The sequence below is a fragment of the Myotis yumanensis genome, unplaced genomic scaffold (genome assembly GCF_028538775.1).
Source record: "Myotis yumanensis isolate MYYU_CA2020_CCGP unplaced genomic scaffold, mMyoYum1.0.hap1 SCAF_11, whole genome shotgun sequence".
NCBI lineage: Eukaryota > Metazoa > Chordata > Mammalia > Chiroptera > Vespertilionidae > Myotis > Myotis yumanensis.
In genome coordinates this window covers 1,024,520-1,043,992 of record NW_027223762.1, presented here as the reverse complement: position 1 = coordinate 1,043,992, position 19,473 = coordinate 1,024,520, and the positions used below count along the sequence as shown (strand labels likewise).

The following is a 19,473-nucleotide window of genomic DNA, read 5'->3' as shown; positions in this document are numbered from 1 at the left end:
CTTTTCCCTTTGTTGTTGCCTCGGCCAGAGCCCGGCCCGGCTGCGGGTGCCGGTGTCAGCATCTGCCCCCCTTTCCTGCCCAGGCTGCTGAAGACCTGGCGCCCCTGCCCTCAGGACAGACCGGGTCTAAGAAATGCGGAGCGTCCGCTTTTGAGTGTGTTTTCATCTTTAAAATGCCGCTTGGAAAAACTGTGTCACTCGCTCAACACATAACACGTCCGACCTCATGCAGAAGTGTCCCACGGTCACATCCCCGCCTGCGTGTCCCAGGGTCACATCCCCGCCTGTGTGTCCCCTGGTCACATCCCCGCCCGTGTGTCCCACGGTCACATCCCCGCCCGCGTGTCCCAGGGTCACATCCCCGCCTGCGTGTCCCCTGGTCACATCCCCCCCTGCGTGTCCCCTGGTCACATCCCCGCCTGCGTGTCCCCGGGTCACATCCCCGCCTGCGTGTCCCAGGGTCACTTCCCCGCCTGCGTGTCCCACGGTCACATCCCCGCCTGCGTGTCCCCTGGTCACATCCCCGCCTGCGTGTCCCAGGGTCACATCCCCGCCTGCGTGTCCCACGGTCACATCCCCGCCTGCGTGTCCCCTGGTCACATCCCCGCCTGCGTGTCCCAGGGTCACATCCCCGCCAGCGTGTCCCACGGTCACATCCCCGCCTGCGTGTCCCGTGGTCACATCCCCGCCTGCGTGTCCCGGGGTCACATCCCCGCCCGCGTGTCCCACGGTCACATCCCCGCCTGCGTGTCCCCTGGTCACATCCCCGCCTGCGTGTCCCAGGGTCACTTCCCCGCCTGCGTGTCCCCTGGTCACATCCCCGCCAGTGTGTCCCACGGTCACATCCCCGCCTGCGTGTCCCACGGTCACATCCCCGCCCGCGTGTCCCACGGTCACATCCCCGCCCGCGTGTCCCACGGTCACATCCCCGCCCGCGTGTCCCACGGTCACATCCCCGCCCGCGTGTCCCGGGGTCACATCCCCGCCCGCGTGTCCCACGGTCACATCCCCGCCCGCGTGTCCCACGGTCACATCCCTGCCCGCGTGTCCCACGGTCACATCCCTGCCCGCCTGTCCCACGGTCACATCCCTGCCCGCGTGTCCCACGGTCACATCCCTGCCCGCGTGTCCCGGGGTCACATCCCCGCCAGCGTGTCCCACGGTCACATCCCCGCCCGCCTGTCCCACGGTCACATCCCTGCCCCGTGTCCCACGGTCACATCCCTGCCCGCGTGTCCCGGGGTCACATCCCCGCCAGCGTGTCCCACGGTCACATCCCCGCCAGCGTGTCCCACGGTCACATCCTGCCCGCCTGTCCCACGGTCACATCCCTGCCCGCGTGTCCCACGGTCACATCCCCGCCTGCGTGTCCCCTGGTCACATCCCCGCCCGCGTGTCCCACGGTCACATCCCTGCCTGCGTGTCCCACGGTCACATCCTTGCCCGCGTGTCCCATGGTCACATCCTGCCTGCGCTCCGCCTGCAGCTCCCGAGCCACCTGAGCAGAGGAGGCCGCTGGCAGGACCCCGCAGTGCAGCGTCCATGAGGAGAAGACGAATCCTCCGGCTCTGCATTTGCTCCGTGACCTTGAACAAGTCACGGCGCTGGTGCCTCCGTGTCTGGATATGAAGACAGGGAAGCATTTGAAAGCGATTATGAACCTGAAACTATTATGCAAATAGAAGTCATCATCTCCATTCTTTTATGTCAGTTTTGCAAGACATTAAAAAAATTATCTCAGTGCAATTGCCGATCTTACAAACGCACAAATAGGGGTATTTCATTGGCTTCATGGCTTACGGGCTCACTTCTGGCTGCCCCTCGCCTGCCCCGCACCCCACCATCAGAGCAGCACCCCTCACTCACACTCACTTGGAATAATTTCCTAAACGTGGAGGGAACGTCGGGTCTGACGCCGCCTGGTTTCCCGGCCCGAGGACGGCGCCGGAGAGGAGCCCGCGGCTTTGCTTCCTCTGCCGCGGCCCTGGCGCCGTTCCGGGCGTTCACCCTGAGGGCGAGGCTTTCCCTGACCTTCCAGCATGTTCCCCACCTGAGAAGCGGGTCCCACGGCCTGAAACAGCCGTTGGACATTGAAAAGCCACAATGAACCAAGAAAAGATAAAAAAGGATGTTTACCCCAAGGAAGGACCTGTGAGAACCACCCCTCGTGCCTGTGGACGCATTCGGCGTGAGCACGAACTCGGCCTCCGTTCTGGGTCCTCATTTCTAATTGTCAGGAGAGAATTCTGCCCCCGAAATTGTTCTAATAATCAAGCCATGAAGCCAGCGGGAACGGAGTTGGAAGAATGGGGCCGGGAAGATGGCTGCTCCCTCCTGAGGCCCACGGAGACCCATAAAGGCACGGCCGGCCGAGCGCTCCTCCCTCCTGTGCAGGTTCTGTTGGGAAGAGTCTGCGGTTGAACTGTGTGTGTGTGTGTGTGTGTGTGTGCGCGCGCACAGATAAATATGCACTTGTACATGCACACACACGCACACATGGGCGCACGCACACACGATTTGTGCTGATTCAGAGCCAGCAACCAACACGATTCCGGAGTAACACAGAGCTCCTGAGAGGGAGACCACCTCTACCTGGGACCCGACTACATGTATGTGTTTCCATAGAAAAAGCACCCCTTCCATGGCCCCCCCCCCCCCCATGGGGTTGACAGTGCGCGGCTCCCAGGCATGACCGCAGGGCACGCTATCCCCCCCCCCCCTCCCCGGGGACAGCGACAGGGCACAGCAGTGGCCACTAGCTGAGGCATCTGCTCACCGATTCCTAGGCTGAGGCAGCGAAGTCAGTGCAGAACAGCCTGCCTGGCCCGCACTGCCCATGCTCTGAGCCTGCCCGTGCGTCACACGTGTCAGGGCTTTATTCCCGAAAGTCCATCCTGGATTTGAATTCCCGGGTGAGGGGGGTGGGGGTGGCGAGGGGGCTGCGGACAGGCGCCTGCGGGACCTGCGCCCACGGGGAGGCAGCGGCTCGTCCGCTCAGCAAACACAGGGACAGGAGAGATGACCTCACCCACCATCAGCTACTTGACATGCAGCCGCGTGCGGCCTCTCCCCGCTCTCCCTCCGGGGCAGCAGGTGCAGCGAGAAGCGAGCTTTGTCCTCGCACAGGCCGGCCGCCGCCCTCTCCCGGCCTGGACGTCCCTGAGCTCATTGTCCTCGTGTTCTGTGGAGACGGTCCATTTGCAGCACCGGCTTCCTCCCGCCTCCTCTGAGCAGGACGAGAGACGCAGGACCCACCGAGGAAGGACAGCCCACCAGGCGATTCTTCGTCGGCAACAGAACAAAACGCGTGCCTGAAGTCAGCCACGGCCTGTGCTCCCCCGCCCCGGGCTGAGGACACACGTTTCCGGGAACACGGCTCAGGATGCGGGAGCGGAGATGGAGTCCCCGCCCTGGGAGCTGGGAGCAGCGATGCATCGCGAGCCTCTGTGGCCACCGTTGCCTTCAGCGCAGTGGCTGGGCGCCTCGTCCGAGACCTGGCTTCCCCGGTCAGGGAGGAAGGTGTTTCTTTAGCCAACAAGTAAAAAACAAACAGCTCACCCCTCCCCACCCCAGACGTCACACCAGCGCGAGGTCCTGCCCACGCTTCCAGGCCGTAAAGCGGGGTGCGATCTAATTTATATTGTCTGTGGCTGCAGGTCATATCCTGGAAGCCATAAACTAGGACGCTTTTATGTCTTGGCTGCAGCTATTAACTAAGTGAGAGAGTTTTTCATTCAAAATCTGGGATCTGTGCAATGCCCAGGCATCAGTGGATCCAGACCGACCCGTGTGAAATCTGTGAAATATGAAAGAAAAAAATTATACGCGGCAGGGGGGCCAGGGGTCGGGCAGGAGGGGGTGGGAGCAGAGCTGGGGGTGTGGCATGGGTGTGTTTGTAGCATTTCCACAAACCTCACCGATTGTTCCCTAGTTTCTAGGGGGTCTCAAGCTCTGGTCCTAGGGTTGAGTCACAATATCTGGTGGACATTGGTTTGCACATATGCTGTGAACCAAGTAAAAAGACTGGATACTTATTTGGGCATATTTCCACGCCTATTGGAGGGGTGTGTGAGTGTGTGTGTGTGTGTGTATGAGGGTATGAGTATGTGTGTGTATGTGTGTGAGTGTGTGTGTATGAGTGTGTGTGTGTGTGTGAGAGAGTGTATGTGAGAGTGTATGAGTGTGTGTGTGTGTGTGTGTGTATGAGGGTATGAGTATGTGTGTGTATGTGTGTGAGTGTGTGTGTGTGTGTGAGAGAGTGTATGTGAGAGTGTATGAGTGTGTGTGTGTGTGTGTGTATGAGGATATGAGTATGTGTGTGTATGTGTGTGAGTGTGTGTGTATGAGTGTGTGTGTGTGAGAGAGTGTATGTGAGAGTGTATGAGTGTGTGTGTGTGTGTGTATGAGGGTATGAGTATGTGTGTGTATGTGTGTGAGTGTGTGTGTATGAGTGTGTGTGTGTGTGAGAGAGTGTATGTGAGAGTGTATGAGTGTGTATGTGTGTGTGTGTGTGTGTATGAGGGTATGAGTATGTGTGTGTATCTGTGTGAGTGTGTGTGTATGAGTGTGTGTGAGTGTGTGTGTGTGTGTGTATGAGGGTATGAGTATGTGTGTGTGTGTGTGAGAGTGTGTGTGAGAGTATGAGTGTGTGTGTGTGTGTATGAGTGTGTGTGTGTGTGTGTGTGTATGAGGGTATGAGTATGTGTGTGTATGTGTGTGTGTGTGTGAGAGTGTATGAGTGTGTGTGTGTGTGTGTGTGTGAGTGTGTGAGTGTGTGTGTATGTGTGTGTGTGTATGTGTGTGAGAGTGTGTGTGAGAGTGTATGAATGTGTGTGTGTGTGTGTGTGTGTGTGTGTGTGTTCAGTGACAGGAAGGGAGAGAGGGCAGAACAAAGATATAATAATAAATGTTTGATTTGGCATAAGCGTCAGCACTGCCTTGTCATGAGTCCACAATTCCCTTTTCAATTGCTTACACATTTGTCTATTTTCAGAGCCTATAAGTTTGTCTTTTTTATATGAAACTAGTGGCCCGGTGCACGAAAATTCGTATACTTGGTCAGGGGAGGGGGGGGTCGCCTCGGCCTGGTCTGCGCCCTCTCGGCTCAGTGGTTGAGGGGACTGATGTTTTTGTTTCTCTCTCCCTCTCCCTTCCTCTCTAAAATCAATAAAAATATATATTTTAAAAGTAAATTAAAAATAATAAAACATTGCCCTAACCGGTTTGGCTCAGTGGATAGAGCGTCGGCCTGTGGACTGAAAGGTCCCAGGTTCGATTCCGGTCAAGGGCATGTACCTTGGTTGCAGGCACATCCCCAGTAGGGAGTGTGCAGGAGGCAGCTGATCGATGCTTCTCTCTCATCGACGTTTCTAACTCTCTATCCCTCTCCCTTCCTCTCTGTAAAATATCAATAAAATATGTTTTTTTAAAAAAAAATAAATAAAACATTAAAGTGCAGAGAGTGTGCACCATGGGCAGGGGAACCGTCTACCTGGTCACTGAGGTTCTCTTCCGAGGCCGGGAGCCTATGAGTTTGGCTCTCGAGGGAGGTGTCGTGGGCCCTTTGCCAACTGGGCCGCATGCGGGTCCGTGTCCCCCACAGGCCAGGCCCCTGAGAGCCCCGAGGAGCTGGCCGCTGTCCAGGCGGGTGGCTGTCCCGGGCGCAGGCCCCCACGCCCCCTGCACACCTGGGCCACGCAGTGCACACCACGTATGCAGCAGGCGCTCAGCACAGAGCTGCTGGGGTGGGGGGGTGGGGGGGGGTGCAGGGCAGGAGCAGGCGCCACCCTGGGGTTGAGGAGTGGGTGCTCACGCTGGGAACCCCTGGCCGGCGCTCTGAGCACGAGGCGGGGCTGCGGGAGCGGAGGAGCCGGCGACCAGCCAGGAGCGACGCGGAGAACAGACTCTGATCTCCATGTCCTCACACCGTCACCTGAGATGGCACGTTCCCGCACAGCACACGCTGCGTGTGACATAGACCCCGAGCCCAGGACAGCCTGCGGGGTGGACTACGCGTATGAACAGCGCGTGGTTCTGGCGAGAGGAAGGTGTAAGGACAGAGAGTGAGAAAATAACACTTGGGCTGTGGACTGGACAAAAAGGGTCCCCCTCTGTGAGCACCCCCAAATCCGGCCACAGACCCGAGCAGGGCGGCGCTGGTCACACGGGCAGGGCGCGCTCCGAGGTCTGGTCCAGCCTCCCTGCGTGACACCGGGGGAGGGGGAGCTGACACGGGAGCGAACGGGGCCTCCTCCGGACATTCACCCGGGCGCCTCCCCTATACACCAGGGTTGCAGGTTCAAGCCCCAGGCAGGGCACGTGCAAGCAGCAGCCACAGTAGAACAGCTAACCAAGGTCTCTCTCTCTCTCTTCCCCTCTCTCTCTCCACCCTCTCCCTGCCTCACTCTCTCTCTAAAAGAAAAAATATCGATATCAACTGTTTAACACAGACATTGGACCTGCTGAGAAAGAGGTGAGGGGTCCATTTCCGCAGGAGCTCTGCCCGGAAATGCACAGAAAGAGATAAAACCCATGGGTTGGGGGGTAGGGGGGAGAAACCCCTCCCTGGACGGACCCGGGCGACCCCACCGCCAGCAGCCCAGGGCCGCGGCCTCTGTGGGCGATGCTGGCTTCCCACCCCCTCCGCTCCCTCGCGGCCGCATGACCCCGCCGCGGGCAGGAACCCCATTTGCAGTCCACCCGCGTGGAAAGGCGCAGGACGGAGTCAATGCCATTAACCCGAGCGCAGTCCTGCTCCGGAAACGCCCGCCCCTCCCCGTTTCCAGTACAAGCCTTTGCGCTGTAATGGCTCTTGTAAATTAATTGCAGACACAAGTGTCTACGGCATTCTCAGAATAAGTGGCAAGTAGTTAATTGCACCCCAAATTAGCCAATTCTGCCCATAATTAACCATTTGAAGACAATTAATTGCATGCATAATATTTGCACCTGCAGCTAATTGGAGCCCCTTATATTGTTCCTGGAAGAAATAAAGAGATAAGTACCAACACCAGCCACGAAAGCAGCAGCGGGGCTGGTCCAGCGGGGTCTTCGCCCGGGAGGGTGCGCAGCGCCGGGCAGGGGGCGGAGGGGGCGCTCACGGGCTGCGGCCGCCTCCCGGGAAGAAACGGTGGGACATCCCCCGAGGCCCGGTGCGCAGGGCGTGGCTGCTCCTCTCTGCACGTGCCCCTCCCCACTACGCTGTGAGCTGACTGCACTGACATGTAATCGTCAGCTATTTAATCACAAACACGTAAGGCTCTCCGAGGTCTGGAAGAAGGAAGCCCACCCACGCCCCGGGTGCTGCGCTGTTTGAGAAGGAAGCCCGCGTCCTCTTGCTGCTGCGTCCCACCTGCAGACGAGCGCTCGCCACAGTGAGGAACGCACCCCCGGGCCAGCGCCGAGAACAGTGCCCGTGTCCTCAGTCAGCCGGCGCATGGCCGTCCGCGGTTGGCACCAATCTCTTCACTTGTAGGTGAATAAGACGCTGTTAATAATAATAACGAGAATAGGAACAACAGGCGTCAACACAGTGTCACGTTGTAACAACAGCCCAAAGAGGGTGTTCCGGCCCTTTCTGTACAAAATCGCTCATAGAGACGTGTTCCTCCTGCCGCACGGCGGACACTCCAGGTGTAACTCAGACCTGGGGGACTAAGCCATGCAGGTGCCCAGCGCAGTCCCGGCCACAGTCAGCGCCCCACCAGCAGCAGCCACCGCCGCCCGGCCAGCGCCCAGGCCCACGCTCCGAGGACCACGCTGGGGTGCCACCGAGAGCCACGCTGGGTCCCACCGAGAGCCACGCTGGGTGCCACTGAGAGCCACGCTGGGTGCCACTGAGAGCCACGCTGGGTGCCACCGAGGGCCATGCTGGGTCCCACCGAGAGCCACGCTGGGTGCCACCGAGAGCCGTGCAGACAGGAGCCTGTGTGGCCTTACAGTTCTCAGGGCTTCACGTAGGTGACGTCAACTAAAACCCAGAGCAAGAGGGCGAGAGAGGCCGATTGTCCCCATGTTACAGGAGGTGAGACTGAGGCTCAGAAAGTGCTGACAGTCTGCTCAGCGGTCTCCCCATCACCTCGGACCCTGGACAGGGCTTGTCAGTCAAGTGTGAATGTGTGTGTGTGTGAGAGAGAGAGAAAGAGTGTGTGTGTGTGTGTGTGTGTGAGACTGTATGAGTAGATGAGTGTGTGTGTCAGAGTATGTGTGTGAGAGTATGCGTGCGAGTGTGTGTGTGTGTGAGTGTGAGACTATATGAGTAGATGAGTGTGTGCGTGCGAGTGTGTGAGTGTGAGTGTGAGAGAGAGTGTATGTGTGTGTGAGAGAGTGTATGAGTGTATGAGTGAGTGTGAGTGTGTGTGAAAGTGGGTGCGGTGCAGCCTCTGTTAAAATCAGTCAAAGTTCTTGCTTCCTGGGTGGGAGCAGAGCCCCTGTCCATAGTTTAGGACAACGGGGTGGGGGGTGGGGGTCCCCTTTTCTGCTCAGGGACTGGGGGGCTGGGGGTCCCCTTTTCTGCTCAGGGATTGGGGAGCAGGGCTGAGGGCGGCCCTGGGATGAGCAGGTTCCTCCTGTGGAAGCCGCCCTGGCGGGGACCGGGGGAGGCGGGGGCAGGTGCCGGGAGGCGCCCCGGGCAGCTCCCCCCCACGCGCCCCACGCGCTGCGCAGCCCGGAGGGGAGGGGAGGGGAGGGGCGGGGCCGGGGAGGGCGCAGCCGGGATCCCGGTGATGGGAGCAGAGAGAGAGAAAAGGCTGTAAAAAAGCCTTCGCTGGGGTCTCCTGAGGCCCCGTGTGCGCCCCCTCCCCTCCCCCTCCTCATCCGGCGCCCCATTCCCAGACCGCGCCCCGCCCCCCGCCCCCCGCCCCCCGCAAAGGCGCTGGGCCCGGGAGCCGCACAGGCATCATTCATCCTCCACATGCGAGTCGCACAAAAGCCGTGCGGGCCTCACTCCTGGGGGGGGGGGGGGGGCGCGATGGCTGCTGGGTGAGGGTCTAAGAGGCAGCACCCCCATCCCCCAACACCCTCCCCCCAGCGGGTCCCCTTTTCTCACGTTATTTGCAAGTGGCTCCTCACCCAGGACCCACCTGCCCCCAGCCCCAGCCCCCAGCTGCGCCCAGAAGGGGGGAGGGGGAGGGGGAGGGGGAGGGGGAGGGGAGGGGAGGGGGAGGAGGAGGGGGAGGGGAGGGGGGGGAGGGGAGGGGAGGGGAGGGGGAGGGGAGGGGGAGGGGGAGGGGGAGGGGGAGGGGAGGGGGAGGGGGAGGGGGAGGGGGGAGGGGAGGGGAGGGGGAGGGGGAGGGGGAGGGGGAGGGGGGAGGGGGGGAGGGGAGGGGGAGGGGGAGGGGGAGGGGGAGGGGTCGGAACGAGCACGGAGAGCCGGCTTCTCACTTACTTGCCGTCCTCCCCGCCCTCCAAATGCAGTTTTTAAAAAGGAAGAGAAGGAAACCGCCCAAGGCCACCAGCCCAGCGTCAAGGGCCCGGCACCCGTGGCCTGAGGATCTCGCAGGAGCTGGGTGAGAAACAAAACTTGTCAAAAGCAGATATTTCAAATAGAAAATAAAGTGAGACTGAAAATACAGACTTTTTTATATTTTAAAAATTGATTTTAGAGAGAGGTGGGGAGTGAGAGAGAGAGAGAAACATTGATCGGTTGCCTCCCCACCAGGGATTGAACCCCAAACCTGGGTGTGTGCCCGGGAATTGAACCCGCCAACAGCCCCCCTTCATCTGTAGAAACGCCCGAGTGCCGCCTTCTGGATGGAATCTGTCCCCCAGCCGGTGTGGCTCAGTGGTGGGAGCGTAGGCCTGCGGACTGCAGGGTCCCGGTTCCGTCCCCGTCACGGGCATGTCCCTCGGCTGCAAGTCCCCAGCTCCGGTCGGGCCCGTGCGGGAGGCACCCCATCACTGTGTCTGTCACCAAGGCGGTGACCGGGTGTGGAGACGCCCTCTGCGTGTTGCACACTCACATCCTATCAGATGGGGGATCTGCAATCCTCGGTGCTCTGCCTGCCGCCCTGCGTGGGCCCCGCTGCGGGGCTTGTCTCTGGGGTCACCAGTCTGTGTAATTTCTTTTGACATTAGCAAGTATGAGGCCCCTGACTTTTTTTTCTGAAATATTTTTGGCTGTTATAAATTCTTTGTGATTTCATATGAATTTTAGGATTGTTTTTATGTTTCTATAAAAAATGCCATTGGTGATTGAGGTAAAATGTATAAAAGTTTTAGACACAACATGTCATCTAGAGAAGGAAGTTTATAAGTTTATATTCCCCATCACCTTCCCATTCAGGGAGTGATTTGAATGTTACATCCCTACGCAGACCCCAGCGCTCTCATTGGCTGTTATGGGAAGCCAGGACCAGAAAGTACCACGGTAGCATATTTTTTGTGTATTTCAAAATATACTCGTGAAGATCACCTTTATTTGTGTAACTATGGCTTAGGTGTGGGCTACAGAACGAATCTACTTATTTTTAAATTTTAATTGTTTGTAGTAATTATCCAAAGACAAACTTAGTTTAGTGATTATTAAAGAAAAAGTCTATATCCCCTTGGGATTGCTCATTTAAAAGGATTCACATCAGGTTCAACCAAATCCAGAGAAACAGAAATTAACACTACAAGGCAAAGTCATAAAAAAAATTAAAACATTACCCAGGTCTGGAACAGCTGGGATGTTTGAGAATAAACAGTATTTGGGATTTGATACCCAAGATATCAGATGTGAACACTTCTATGGAACCCTCAATAAACTTGACTTCCAGCATTGGGATGAGGGAGAGAGAGGAGAGAGAGAGAGAGAGGAGACCTGCTTTCCCAGATCTGTTAAACTGCGTGTCAGCTGACATGTCTACGGGATCACATGCCAGTTGAATGAAGAAGTTACATATTGCATATTCATCGCCTCCTGGTTTTGTGCCAACGCGCGCGATGCGACGAGCAGCCTGCCAGGAAGCACTGCGCTGAGTTGGGGGGCGCCCGCAGCCCCTGGACGAGCCGGTCACCGCTGCGCTGGGTCCATCTGTGGCCACATTCACCGCGCTCATGCAGCGTAAATGCCTTGCCGTTTCAGAGGCCGGGAGCGCTGTGGACGGTCCCCGGGAAGGCGTGCAGGAAGCCGGAGCTGCCGTGACATTGGACGGGAGAGATTTTTAAATTCAGGGAGGCCCCGTGCCCTCTCCAACCTCCCCCAGCGCAGCCCCTCTCATCCAGCAGCTGCCTCTGTTTCACCTCCACGCGGGCGCTGTGCACGTGGGGGCTCAGGCCTCCTCCGTGGCCTGGGCTGCCCTGGGCGAGGTCGGAGGCTTAGCAACATCCTCAAGGTCAACCTGGACCCACCAGATGCCACTAGCCACCCCCAGGCCATGACATCGGGTCTCCCCCAGGCCCCCTATTTGTTTCTCCCCAGAACACTTGCTCTTCAAGTCCCTTCTGACTGGCTGAGGGGAGGGAGAGGGACGCGCCTCCATCACTGCAGGCAGGACCGGCTTCATGGTTCCTGGGACCTGGTGAAATAGGGCACCCGCACCCCTTCCAGGAGGGCCGAGCGCTTCGCACTCACCCAGCGGGTCATTAGACGGACGCAGCCGCTGCCCCCTGCCGTCGGCTCGCCCCCAACCTCATTCCAACTTCCGTTTCCGCTGCTTCAACAACGCTAAGGACTCACCGGTCCCCAGGGGCACGGAGCTCGGAGGACGCTCTCTTTTCCTCCAAACAGCTTTTATTTACAGTGTCGTCGCTTAAAACAGCTGCAGGGATGGAGGCATCTGGGGAGACGTGAAGTAAAAAGCCAGTGGCTGCAGGAGGTGCTGCCGACACAGAAGGGGGTTGGGAGATGCACTGCTCTCCACACAGCGGTCACCCCATCAACACCACGGCTGGCTGGTGAAGGTTTCACAAACCGGACACTTCCTATTGGTTCCCTCTGCACTGGGCGCTGGTGGGGCACAGGGGCTGGACCAGGGGAGGGTTAGAAAGCGCCAAGCGCCCGGGAATGCCAGCCCCCAAACGTGATTGGGCAAATGGGAAGAGTCCTCTGTGGCCGGTGCCTGGTGTGCGGCCGTGGCCGAAGAACGGCGTCTCTCTGGCGTCTCGAGGGCCAGGGGCGGGCACGCGGGCACCATCGCTGGTGGGCACGGCACGCGTGCGGACTTACATGTTACCGGGGACGTGTGGCTGCGTGAAAAGCAAGCTCGTGTGTCTGTTACTTCTCCAGCCACGGAACAAGCTACCACAAAATCCAGCAGCTAAAGCAACAACCTGTGCCCTGAAGCACACAGCGATGGGACTCGCACAGAGCGAGGGAGAAGCGGGTGTCCCGCAGAGGAGGCAAAGCACGCAGATGGACACGCTCAGTCTAGACGGCGCCGACCTCCAGCTGCAGATAGAAAACCGAGACTTGCCCGGCCAGTGTGGCTCAGTGGGTGAGCACTGACCTATGAACCAGGAGGTCACGGCTCACTTCCTGGTCAGGGCACAGGCCCGGGTTTTGGGCTTGATCCCCAGTGGGGGGGCGTGCAGGAGGCAGCCGGTCCATGACTCTCTCTCATCATGGATGTTTCTGTCTCTCCATCTCTTTCTGTGGGCGTGTGGGAGACGGAGCGAGGCAGGCTTGACCGGACGTGGCGGCTGGTTGACTGGGGGGGGGTGGGGGGGGGGGCAGGGCTGAGGCTGGAAGGAGGGAATCCCAAATGAACTCCAGACTCCGCAGCCGTCCGAGCGCCTGGCCTGGGGCAGGGACGGAAAGCACATGCAGACCGAACGCCAGCGCGATGGCTCCGGCGCCAGGGCTCTGAGTGGAGAGATTTGTGCCTGTTGTGCCTGTTACTTCCTGCAACGTAAACGCGGGGCCTTAAGGTCTTGGAATTTGGCCTCCATTGGGTCAGTGCTCTCAGCATCCCTTCCACGTGCATTCCTAGAAGAGTGCTAAGTTCTAGAAGCTTCTAGGACGGTCCCGACTGTTCTAGAAATTCCAGTCTCGTTTCCTCTATTTGGAAACTCCACACTCACAAGAACGGGTGTGCTCATGTGTGTGACGGAGAGAGCGTGTGTGGGTGAGAAAGGAGGGGGCGGACAGACGCTGCTCTGGCTGCCGTGGCCTCCAGCTGTTCTGCTCAAAAGGGGAAGCAGCACGGACATCAGCCGGACGCAGCAGGAGTCCTCGCTGCAGGGAAAGAGGCTGCAGACGAGCAGGCACGCTGTGTGGGTGCCGGCAGCGCCTTCCCCTTTTTCCTGTCCAGCCCCCCCACCCCCCCTTTCAGGCGGCTGGAGTCGTCCTCCAGGAGCCCAGGGTCTGAGATCCAAGGGGAGGGCCGAGCCTTAACTTCAGCCACATGGAGCCGGGTGGGCGTGGCACGCCGGAGGGAGCCTGGGGGTGATGCTGATCGAGCCCGGCACCCGCAGACGCCGTGGCTTTGCAGAGCAGTGACGCGCCAGCCGGGGCGCAGGATGAACCGATGACGCCGTGACTCGTCTTCGCAGAAAGGCTCTCCCCGACTTGGCAGCACGGTCCCCGGTTCCGTGTCCCTTCCAGCTGAGGGGGGGGGGGGGGGCGGGGGGCATCTCTCTCCGGGGTTTCCTTTGTGAGCTTCCTTTGGTCGTGTATCAAAATGTGTGTTTTGATAAGAATCTGATTTTAATAACTAGCAAGTAACTTTGTCGCGAATGGAATACAATGTTTCTGGCGTCTGACACATTGTGAAACCAGACCGACTCTCGGAGACGCACTCCGTCCCCGTCCCCGTGTGCGCGCAGACCCGAGCAGACACTGTGCATGCGGCGGGCGCCGCTCCGTGGACGCTGGACGGCGAGGGACCCGCGAGGCCGCGGCCTGGGCTTTCACCTTCTGCCGCCCCGTCTGGCTGCCCGGAGAGGACGGCTCGCTGCGTTCCCAGGAACTTGGAAACGGCGATGCCACCTTTTTTCCGAGAAACTTTCAAAACTTGTCTCCTAGCCCGTCCTCTTTCCGGGGGTGCGGTTCACCGCCCAGGTCCGCTGGGTGGTCTCGAAACGAGGAGCCCTTCCCGTGTGAACCAGGCGTGTTCCTGAGATGCCCAGCGTGCACGCCGCCCCGAGAATCGTGCGTTTCGTTTCTGAAGAGCCAGGCGCAGTCTGTTCAGATCGAGGTATGATCCAAGTAAACATCAGCGGAGACGCAGTATCTCCCACGTCCCAGAGCCTCAGCCACGGCCGCTAACCACGGGTCCCCGCGGCGGGTCTCCGCTTTGAAAACGGCCGCTGGACTCGCATGTGGGAACCGCTGGGAAGCCGTCAGCGTGTTCTGAGCAGCTCCCTCCATCGCCCGCGTGGGTCGGAAGTGAGAGGCGACTGCAAATTGGTCAGCGCTGGACAGAGAGGAGGGGCCGGTGCAGAAGCGTCCACACAGGAAGGGGGGCTGCTCAGAACCCGGAGGAGGGGCGTCTTCGGAGAAGAGAACGAGGTGAACCCCCCCCCCGGTGTGGGGGTGACTGAGCTGCTCACACAGTGAGGAGCACGGCCGACACCTGTCTCCGCCCAAGTGGAGGGGAGGGGTCCCAGGGGAGGCGGGACGTTCCCGGGGTACTCGCGTCGCCTTCGGCAGCACAGCCGTGGGAAGCAGCCCCGTCTCCTGCCGTGCGATCCGCCTATTGGATGCTCGTGTTGGGTCTTTTCTGCGACAATCCAGGTGCTGAGGCGACGCCCTCATAGCCAGCTTCCTGCGTGTCTTTTCCGAAGACCCGGATGTGGGGCTGCAGCCGGGTGCTGACGGGGGGAAACTGCGCTGCCACCCACAGCCGGGGCCTCAGACAGTCAGGGCCTGTGACGGGCGGTGGCTCCGGCTGGACACGCTGTGGGCTCTGTCCGGGGCCTCCTCTCCCCGTGAGGTCAGCGCAGCAGCGTCACCGGGGCCGGTGAGCTCCGTGAGGCTCCGTGAAGCTCTGCCGGGGATTTAAACATCCAAGAGGCCGTTTCTAATGAGGCGCAGCCTTTCGTTTAAAGGTGTGACTGCCTGCGAAGCTCAGGGCGATTGGCAGGCAGAGCCCCTAGAGCTGCCGGCCACCTGCCACCAACAGATGGTGTGAGTGACGGCTCCCACCGCCACGGCCGCCTCGGCACGCGCGCTCGAAGTCTGAGTGTCAGGTACCGTCTGCGGAAAAACTAGTGGTCAGGCATCCACGGCACACGCGGTCCCAGAGAGAGGGGTGGTGTGGGTACCGGGCCAGGTATGGAACCAGAACATCATACAGTCGTCCTCAATGGATCTCAGGGGGCGGGGTGGCTCCCTCCAGATCCACACTCCTGGGGCCTCCTCCCCTGCTCCCCAGCCTCCATCTGGGGTGTAATAGTAGGACAGGACGTCCACCCAAACCCCAGGGCCTCCCACCGCCATCCCCCCTGCATGTCCCTCACCGTGCCCTCCGCATGTCCAGGTCTGCAGGTCCAGGTTTGCAGGAAACTTCTCAGGCGCGTGGCCTACCTGGCTCTCCCCAGCTCTGATCTGCTGTTGGCCTCATTGTGAGCCTGTGGACGATGCCACCTGGGTGTCCGACCGGAAACGGACGTAGAGGCAGTTGAGGAAATGAACGCACTCGGTGCTGCTGGGAAGAGGCAGGGCCAGCCCTCCCGCCGCTGAGCCTGAAGGCGCTGCCCTGGGCGGGAGGAACCCAGGCAAAAGGATGGTGATGGGAGGCCACCTCCCCTGGCGGTGCCCACGGACTGGAACTGGAGATCCAAGGTTAGAGGGCCACACAGCCACAGAAGGAGTACGGGACCCAGAGCCACGGGGTCAGGGCCCAGGCTGGTCCCGGATGCACGCCTCTCTGGAGAGCCACTGCCTGGTCCCACCCGCGACTTTTCAGAAATGAGGCATATGCCTTCTATGGGCCCTGACGCCGTAGCTCTGGGTCCCATATTCCTTCTGTGGGCCCTGACCCGGTGGCTCTGGGTCCCGTATTCTTTGCGGAGGGACTGGAGGCTCAGGGACTCCGCAGGGCAATGCTAACCTGTCCCAGGCAGACCTGACACCAGGGGCCGGGCAGACGCCCCCTGTCCCCTGGAGGGAACGAGAAGGGGGCTCTGAGGGGCCACGTGGACGTTTCCTACACGGCATGGTGTGCAGTCCAGGAGTGACGGGGTCGTGCTCAGGGCACGGGCTCCGGGGGCGGCGAGCTCACCTGGGTCTGAGCTCCATCGCCGCCGCCTCTGTGGTCGTGGGCGAGCGGCCTGCTCGCACCTGCCGGGCGCTGCACCGTCTCCGTGTGGGGAGTGTCTCTGCCCAGGAATCCACCGAGAACTAAAAAGATCGCGTTGCAGGGGGGTCGGTACGATGCTTTGCACATCGCCGGGTTCAAAATGTGGCCGCTACACGGCTTCCTCTCACCCTCACACATCCCCGGGCGGGGGAGCCCTGCGGGCGTTACAGACTGAAGCCGCGGCCGGAGAAGCCAGTCTGCCCCGGGCCGCACACGGCTGGGCACAGCGTTAGGCCGGGGAGCCCGTGTCGCTCCAATCTGTCTGTCGTTAAAACAACACATAACAACCAAAACCATGTCTAGTATTTAAGAATGTGCACCATTTAAAAACAATTTTTTAAATATATTTTGATTGATTTCAGAGAGGAAGGGAGGGGGAGAGATAGAAACACCAATGATGAGAGAGGATCACGGACGGCTGCCTCCTGTATGCCCCGCACTGGGGATGGAGCCCACAGCCCGGGCCTGTGCCCTGACCGGGAGTCGGAACCGTGACCTCCTGGATCCTAGGTCGAAGCTCAGCCCCTGAGCCAGGCCCCGGGCGAGCGCATCGTTTTTTAAGGAGGGCGCTCGGCCGAGGAGCCTCCGTGCAGCCGCAGTGCCCGTGTCTCGGGGTCATCACTTCCGATCCTGCCGTTAAGACGCCGGTTCACCCGGAGCCGCACCAGGTGCCACCTCACGCCCGCCTGCGACTTCCTCCCGCGTCTCCCGGGAAGCGGGTGTCGCTAACGGAAACCCTGCCGCAGTCTTTCCCCAAACCCTAGTCCGGACCCCGCAGCCCCGGTGGAATTACCGTGCAGCCTGCTGTTCCGGGCGGTGGGGGTGGGGTGCGCGGTGCCGGGGACAGACCCACGCCCCTGCCCGCCCTGCTGCGGGCGTCCCAGCCACCCCCCCTCCCGGGACACAGAGGGCCCGCCCGGTGCTGGGAGCCTGTCCGATTCATTTGGAACCTGAAATGCAACCCTTTCCAGCAAATTCCGTGTGTTCCCGACATTCCCCTTTTCCTCTCTCGGCCCCTCCTGGCCCCGGGGGACAGGAACCGGGCCCTTGTTTGGCAGGAGGTGGGGGGGGGGACCCCTTCAACCCAGCAATTGGCTTTTGTTTTGTGACCAGCTTGGGCCACAAAAGGGGACCCCCCTCCCCGCTCCCCGCATTCAATTAACCCTCCGGGACGCAGGCCGGGGATTAGGAGGCCGCTCGGGCCCATTCAGAGCCCCCCGAGGGGCCTCGCAGGGATTCCTCCCAACAAAGGTCGCCCAACTCAGGAGCTTTTGTTGTTGTTGCTGAGCTCTGGCCCATTGTGGCCCGAAAGCGACCTTTTCCACTTAATTGGGGCCTGAGAATCCGCCCTATTGTTTGTACAGAACAACACGCAGAGGGCCGGTGGGTTTACGAATATGGGCGACTCTGCGTTCCGGGAACCCACGGAAGCCAGTGAGGCCGGGAGAAACCATCGCCGTGAAACGGTGCCCACGGCGGCCGGTGCCCGGGGCCAGCGTCCCGGCGACTCGGCCCGGAGGATGGGCCGGCGTTTGAGCCGACGTCGCTGTGACAGCCCCGAACCGCGCGTCCGGGCGGGAAGCCACCAGCCCGCGGGGCCACACGCCGCCCGGGACATCGGTACCGTCTGCCGAGCGGGCGGGGCGGACACGGACCTGCTCGTGTGCCCGGGGCCGGCGGACGGAGGAGACGCCCTGACCTCCCGGCGGGTTTAGCCCGAACCGCCGGGCTGACCCGGGACGCCGCTCCGGCCCGGACGGGGCGGGCCTCCGGGGACTCCGTGCTCCGCGGATGGACCGGGCCGCCCGCCGCCTCCTCGCCCGGACGGGCTGCGCGGGGCGGGGTCCAGACCAGGACGTCGCTGGGCAGGGCCAGTCCCGGTCCCCGTGGGCCGTGGGCAGACACCGGCACAGCCCGCCGCCCGCCGCCCACGGACCCGCGGGGGCAGCCGGGCAGGGCACGGTCCTCGTCTGACCCCTGGTCCCGGCGGCTTCTCCCCGCGGCCCGTCTACGCAGCCGTGGCTCCCACGCACAGCCACCCACGCACGTTGACCCACGCACGTCGACCCCACGCACGCCGACCCCACGCACACCTGCCCCACGCACGCCGACCCCACGCACACCTGCCCCACGCACGCCGACCCCATGAACACCCGCCCCACGCACGCCGACCCCACGCACACCTGCCCCATGAACACCTGCCCCATGAACACCTGCCCCACGCACGCTGACCCCACGCACACCTGCCCCATGAACACCTGCCCCACGCACACCTGCCCCACGCACGCCGACCCCACGCACACCTGCCCCACGCACACCTGCCCCATGAACACCTGCCCCATGAACACCTGCCCCACGCACACCTGCCCCACGCACGCCGACCCCACGCACACCTGCCCCATGAACACCTGCCCCACGCACGCCGACCCCACGCACGCTGACCTCACGTATGCTGACCCATGCATGCCGACCCCACGCATGCCGACCCCACGCACACCCGACCCCACGCAGTTGACCCCACGCACGTTGACCCCACGCACACCAACCTAAGCCGCCTCTCTGAGGTCCCTGCGTGGAGGGCTGCACGCCCCCCCGGGCCCCGGCGCCGCCTCCTCACAGGCCCTGCGGGGCCCTGGCCTGCGGGGGACACGGCCTCCTGGACGCTCCGGGAGCCTCCGGGGGCTCACGCCCCCTCTCCTGCCGCCCTGGGACCTAGAAGCCACCCTACTGCGTGCAGCCCTACTGCGTGCAGGCCTACTGCGTGCAGCCCTACTGTGTGCAGCCCTACTGCGTGCAGGCCTACTGCGTGCAGCCCTACTGTGTGCAGCCCTACTGTGTGCGGACTCAGGTGCAGGCTCCGGAGCCCCTGCCCGGGCAGCCCCGCAGGGAGGTGCAGTAATGACCCCCGCTCTGCAGTGGGAACAGCTCTGGTCGCTCTGGCGCCAGCAGAATCCCCGCCAGGAGCCCCAGGTGGTGGGGGAGGAGCCCCGGGGGAGCCTCCGGGAACAGTGAGCGGGTGCGCTTTTCCGGACCCCAGCTTCCCGCTGCCGGCCGAGGCCGATGGGCAGAGCGGTCACCCCACCGACCTGCAGACTTGGGGGACAACGAATGCTGTCCCTGCTCGGCCTGGGGGGGGGCTTGTCACCCGGCCGTGCCGCCCCCGCAGCGTCACTTGGGTTTGGGGGGGCACGGTCCACATGGAGAAGGTTTTGTGAGGTCGGGAGCGGGTTCTATCTTGAAACGCGTCTTT

At 61.4% G+C, this 19,473-nt stretch overlaps 1 protein-coding gene across 1 annotated transcript; it reads left to right on the top strand.

Moving 5' to 3' along the window:
• Positions 1-18,368: 18,368 nt before the first annotated feature.
• On the top strand, positions 18,369-19,122 carry LOC139019595 (keratin-associated protein 9-3-like). Its single transcript, XM_070428570.1, has 2 exons — positions 18,369-18,659; positions 18,940-19,122. Exons 1-2 carry the CDS (start codon positions 18,369-18,371, stop codon positions 19,120-19,122), a joined length of 474 nt encoding a protein of 157 aa, XP_070284671.1.
• The last annotated feature ends 351 nt before the right edge of the window (positions 19,123-19,473 follow it).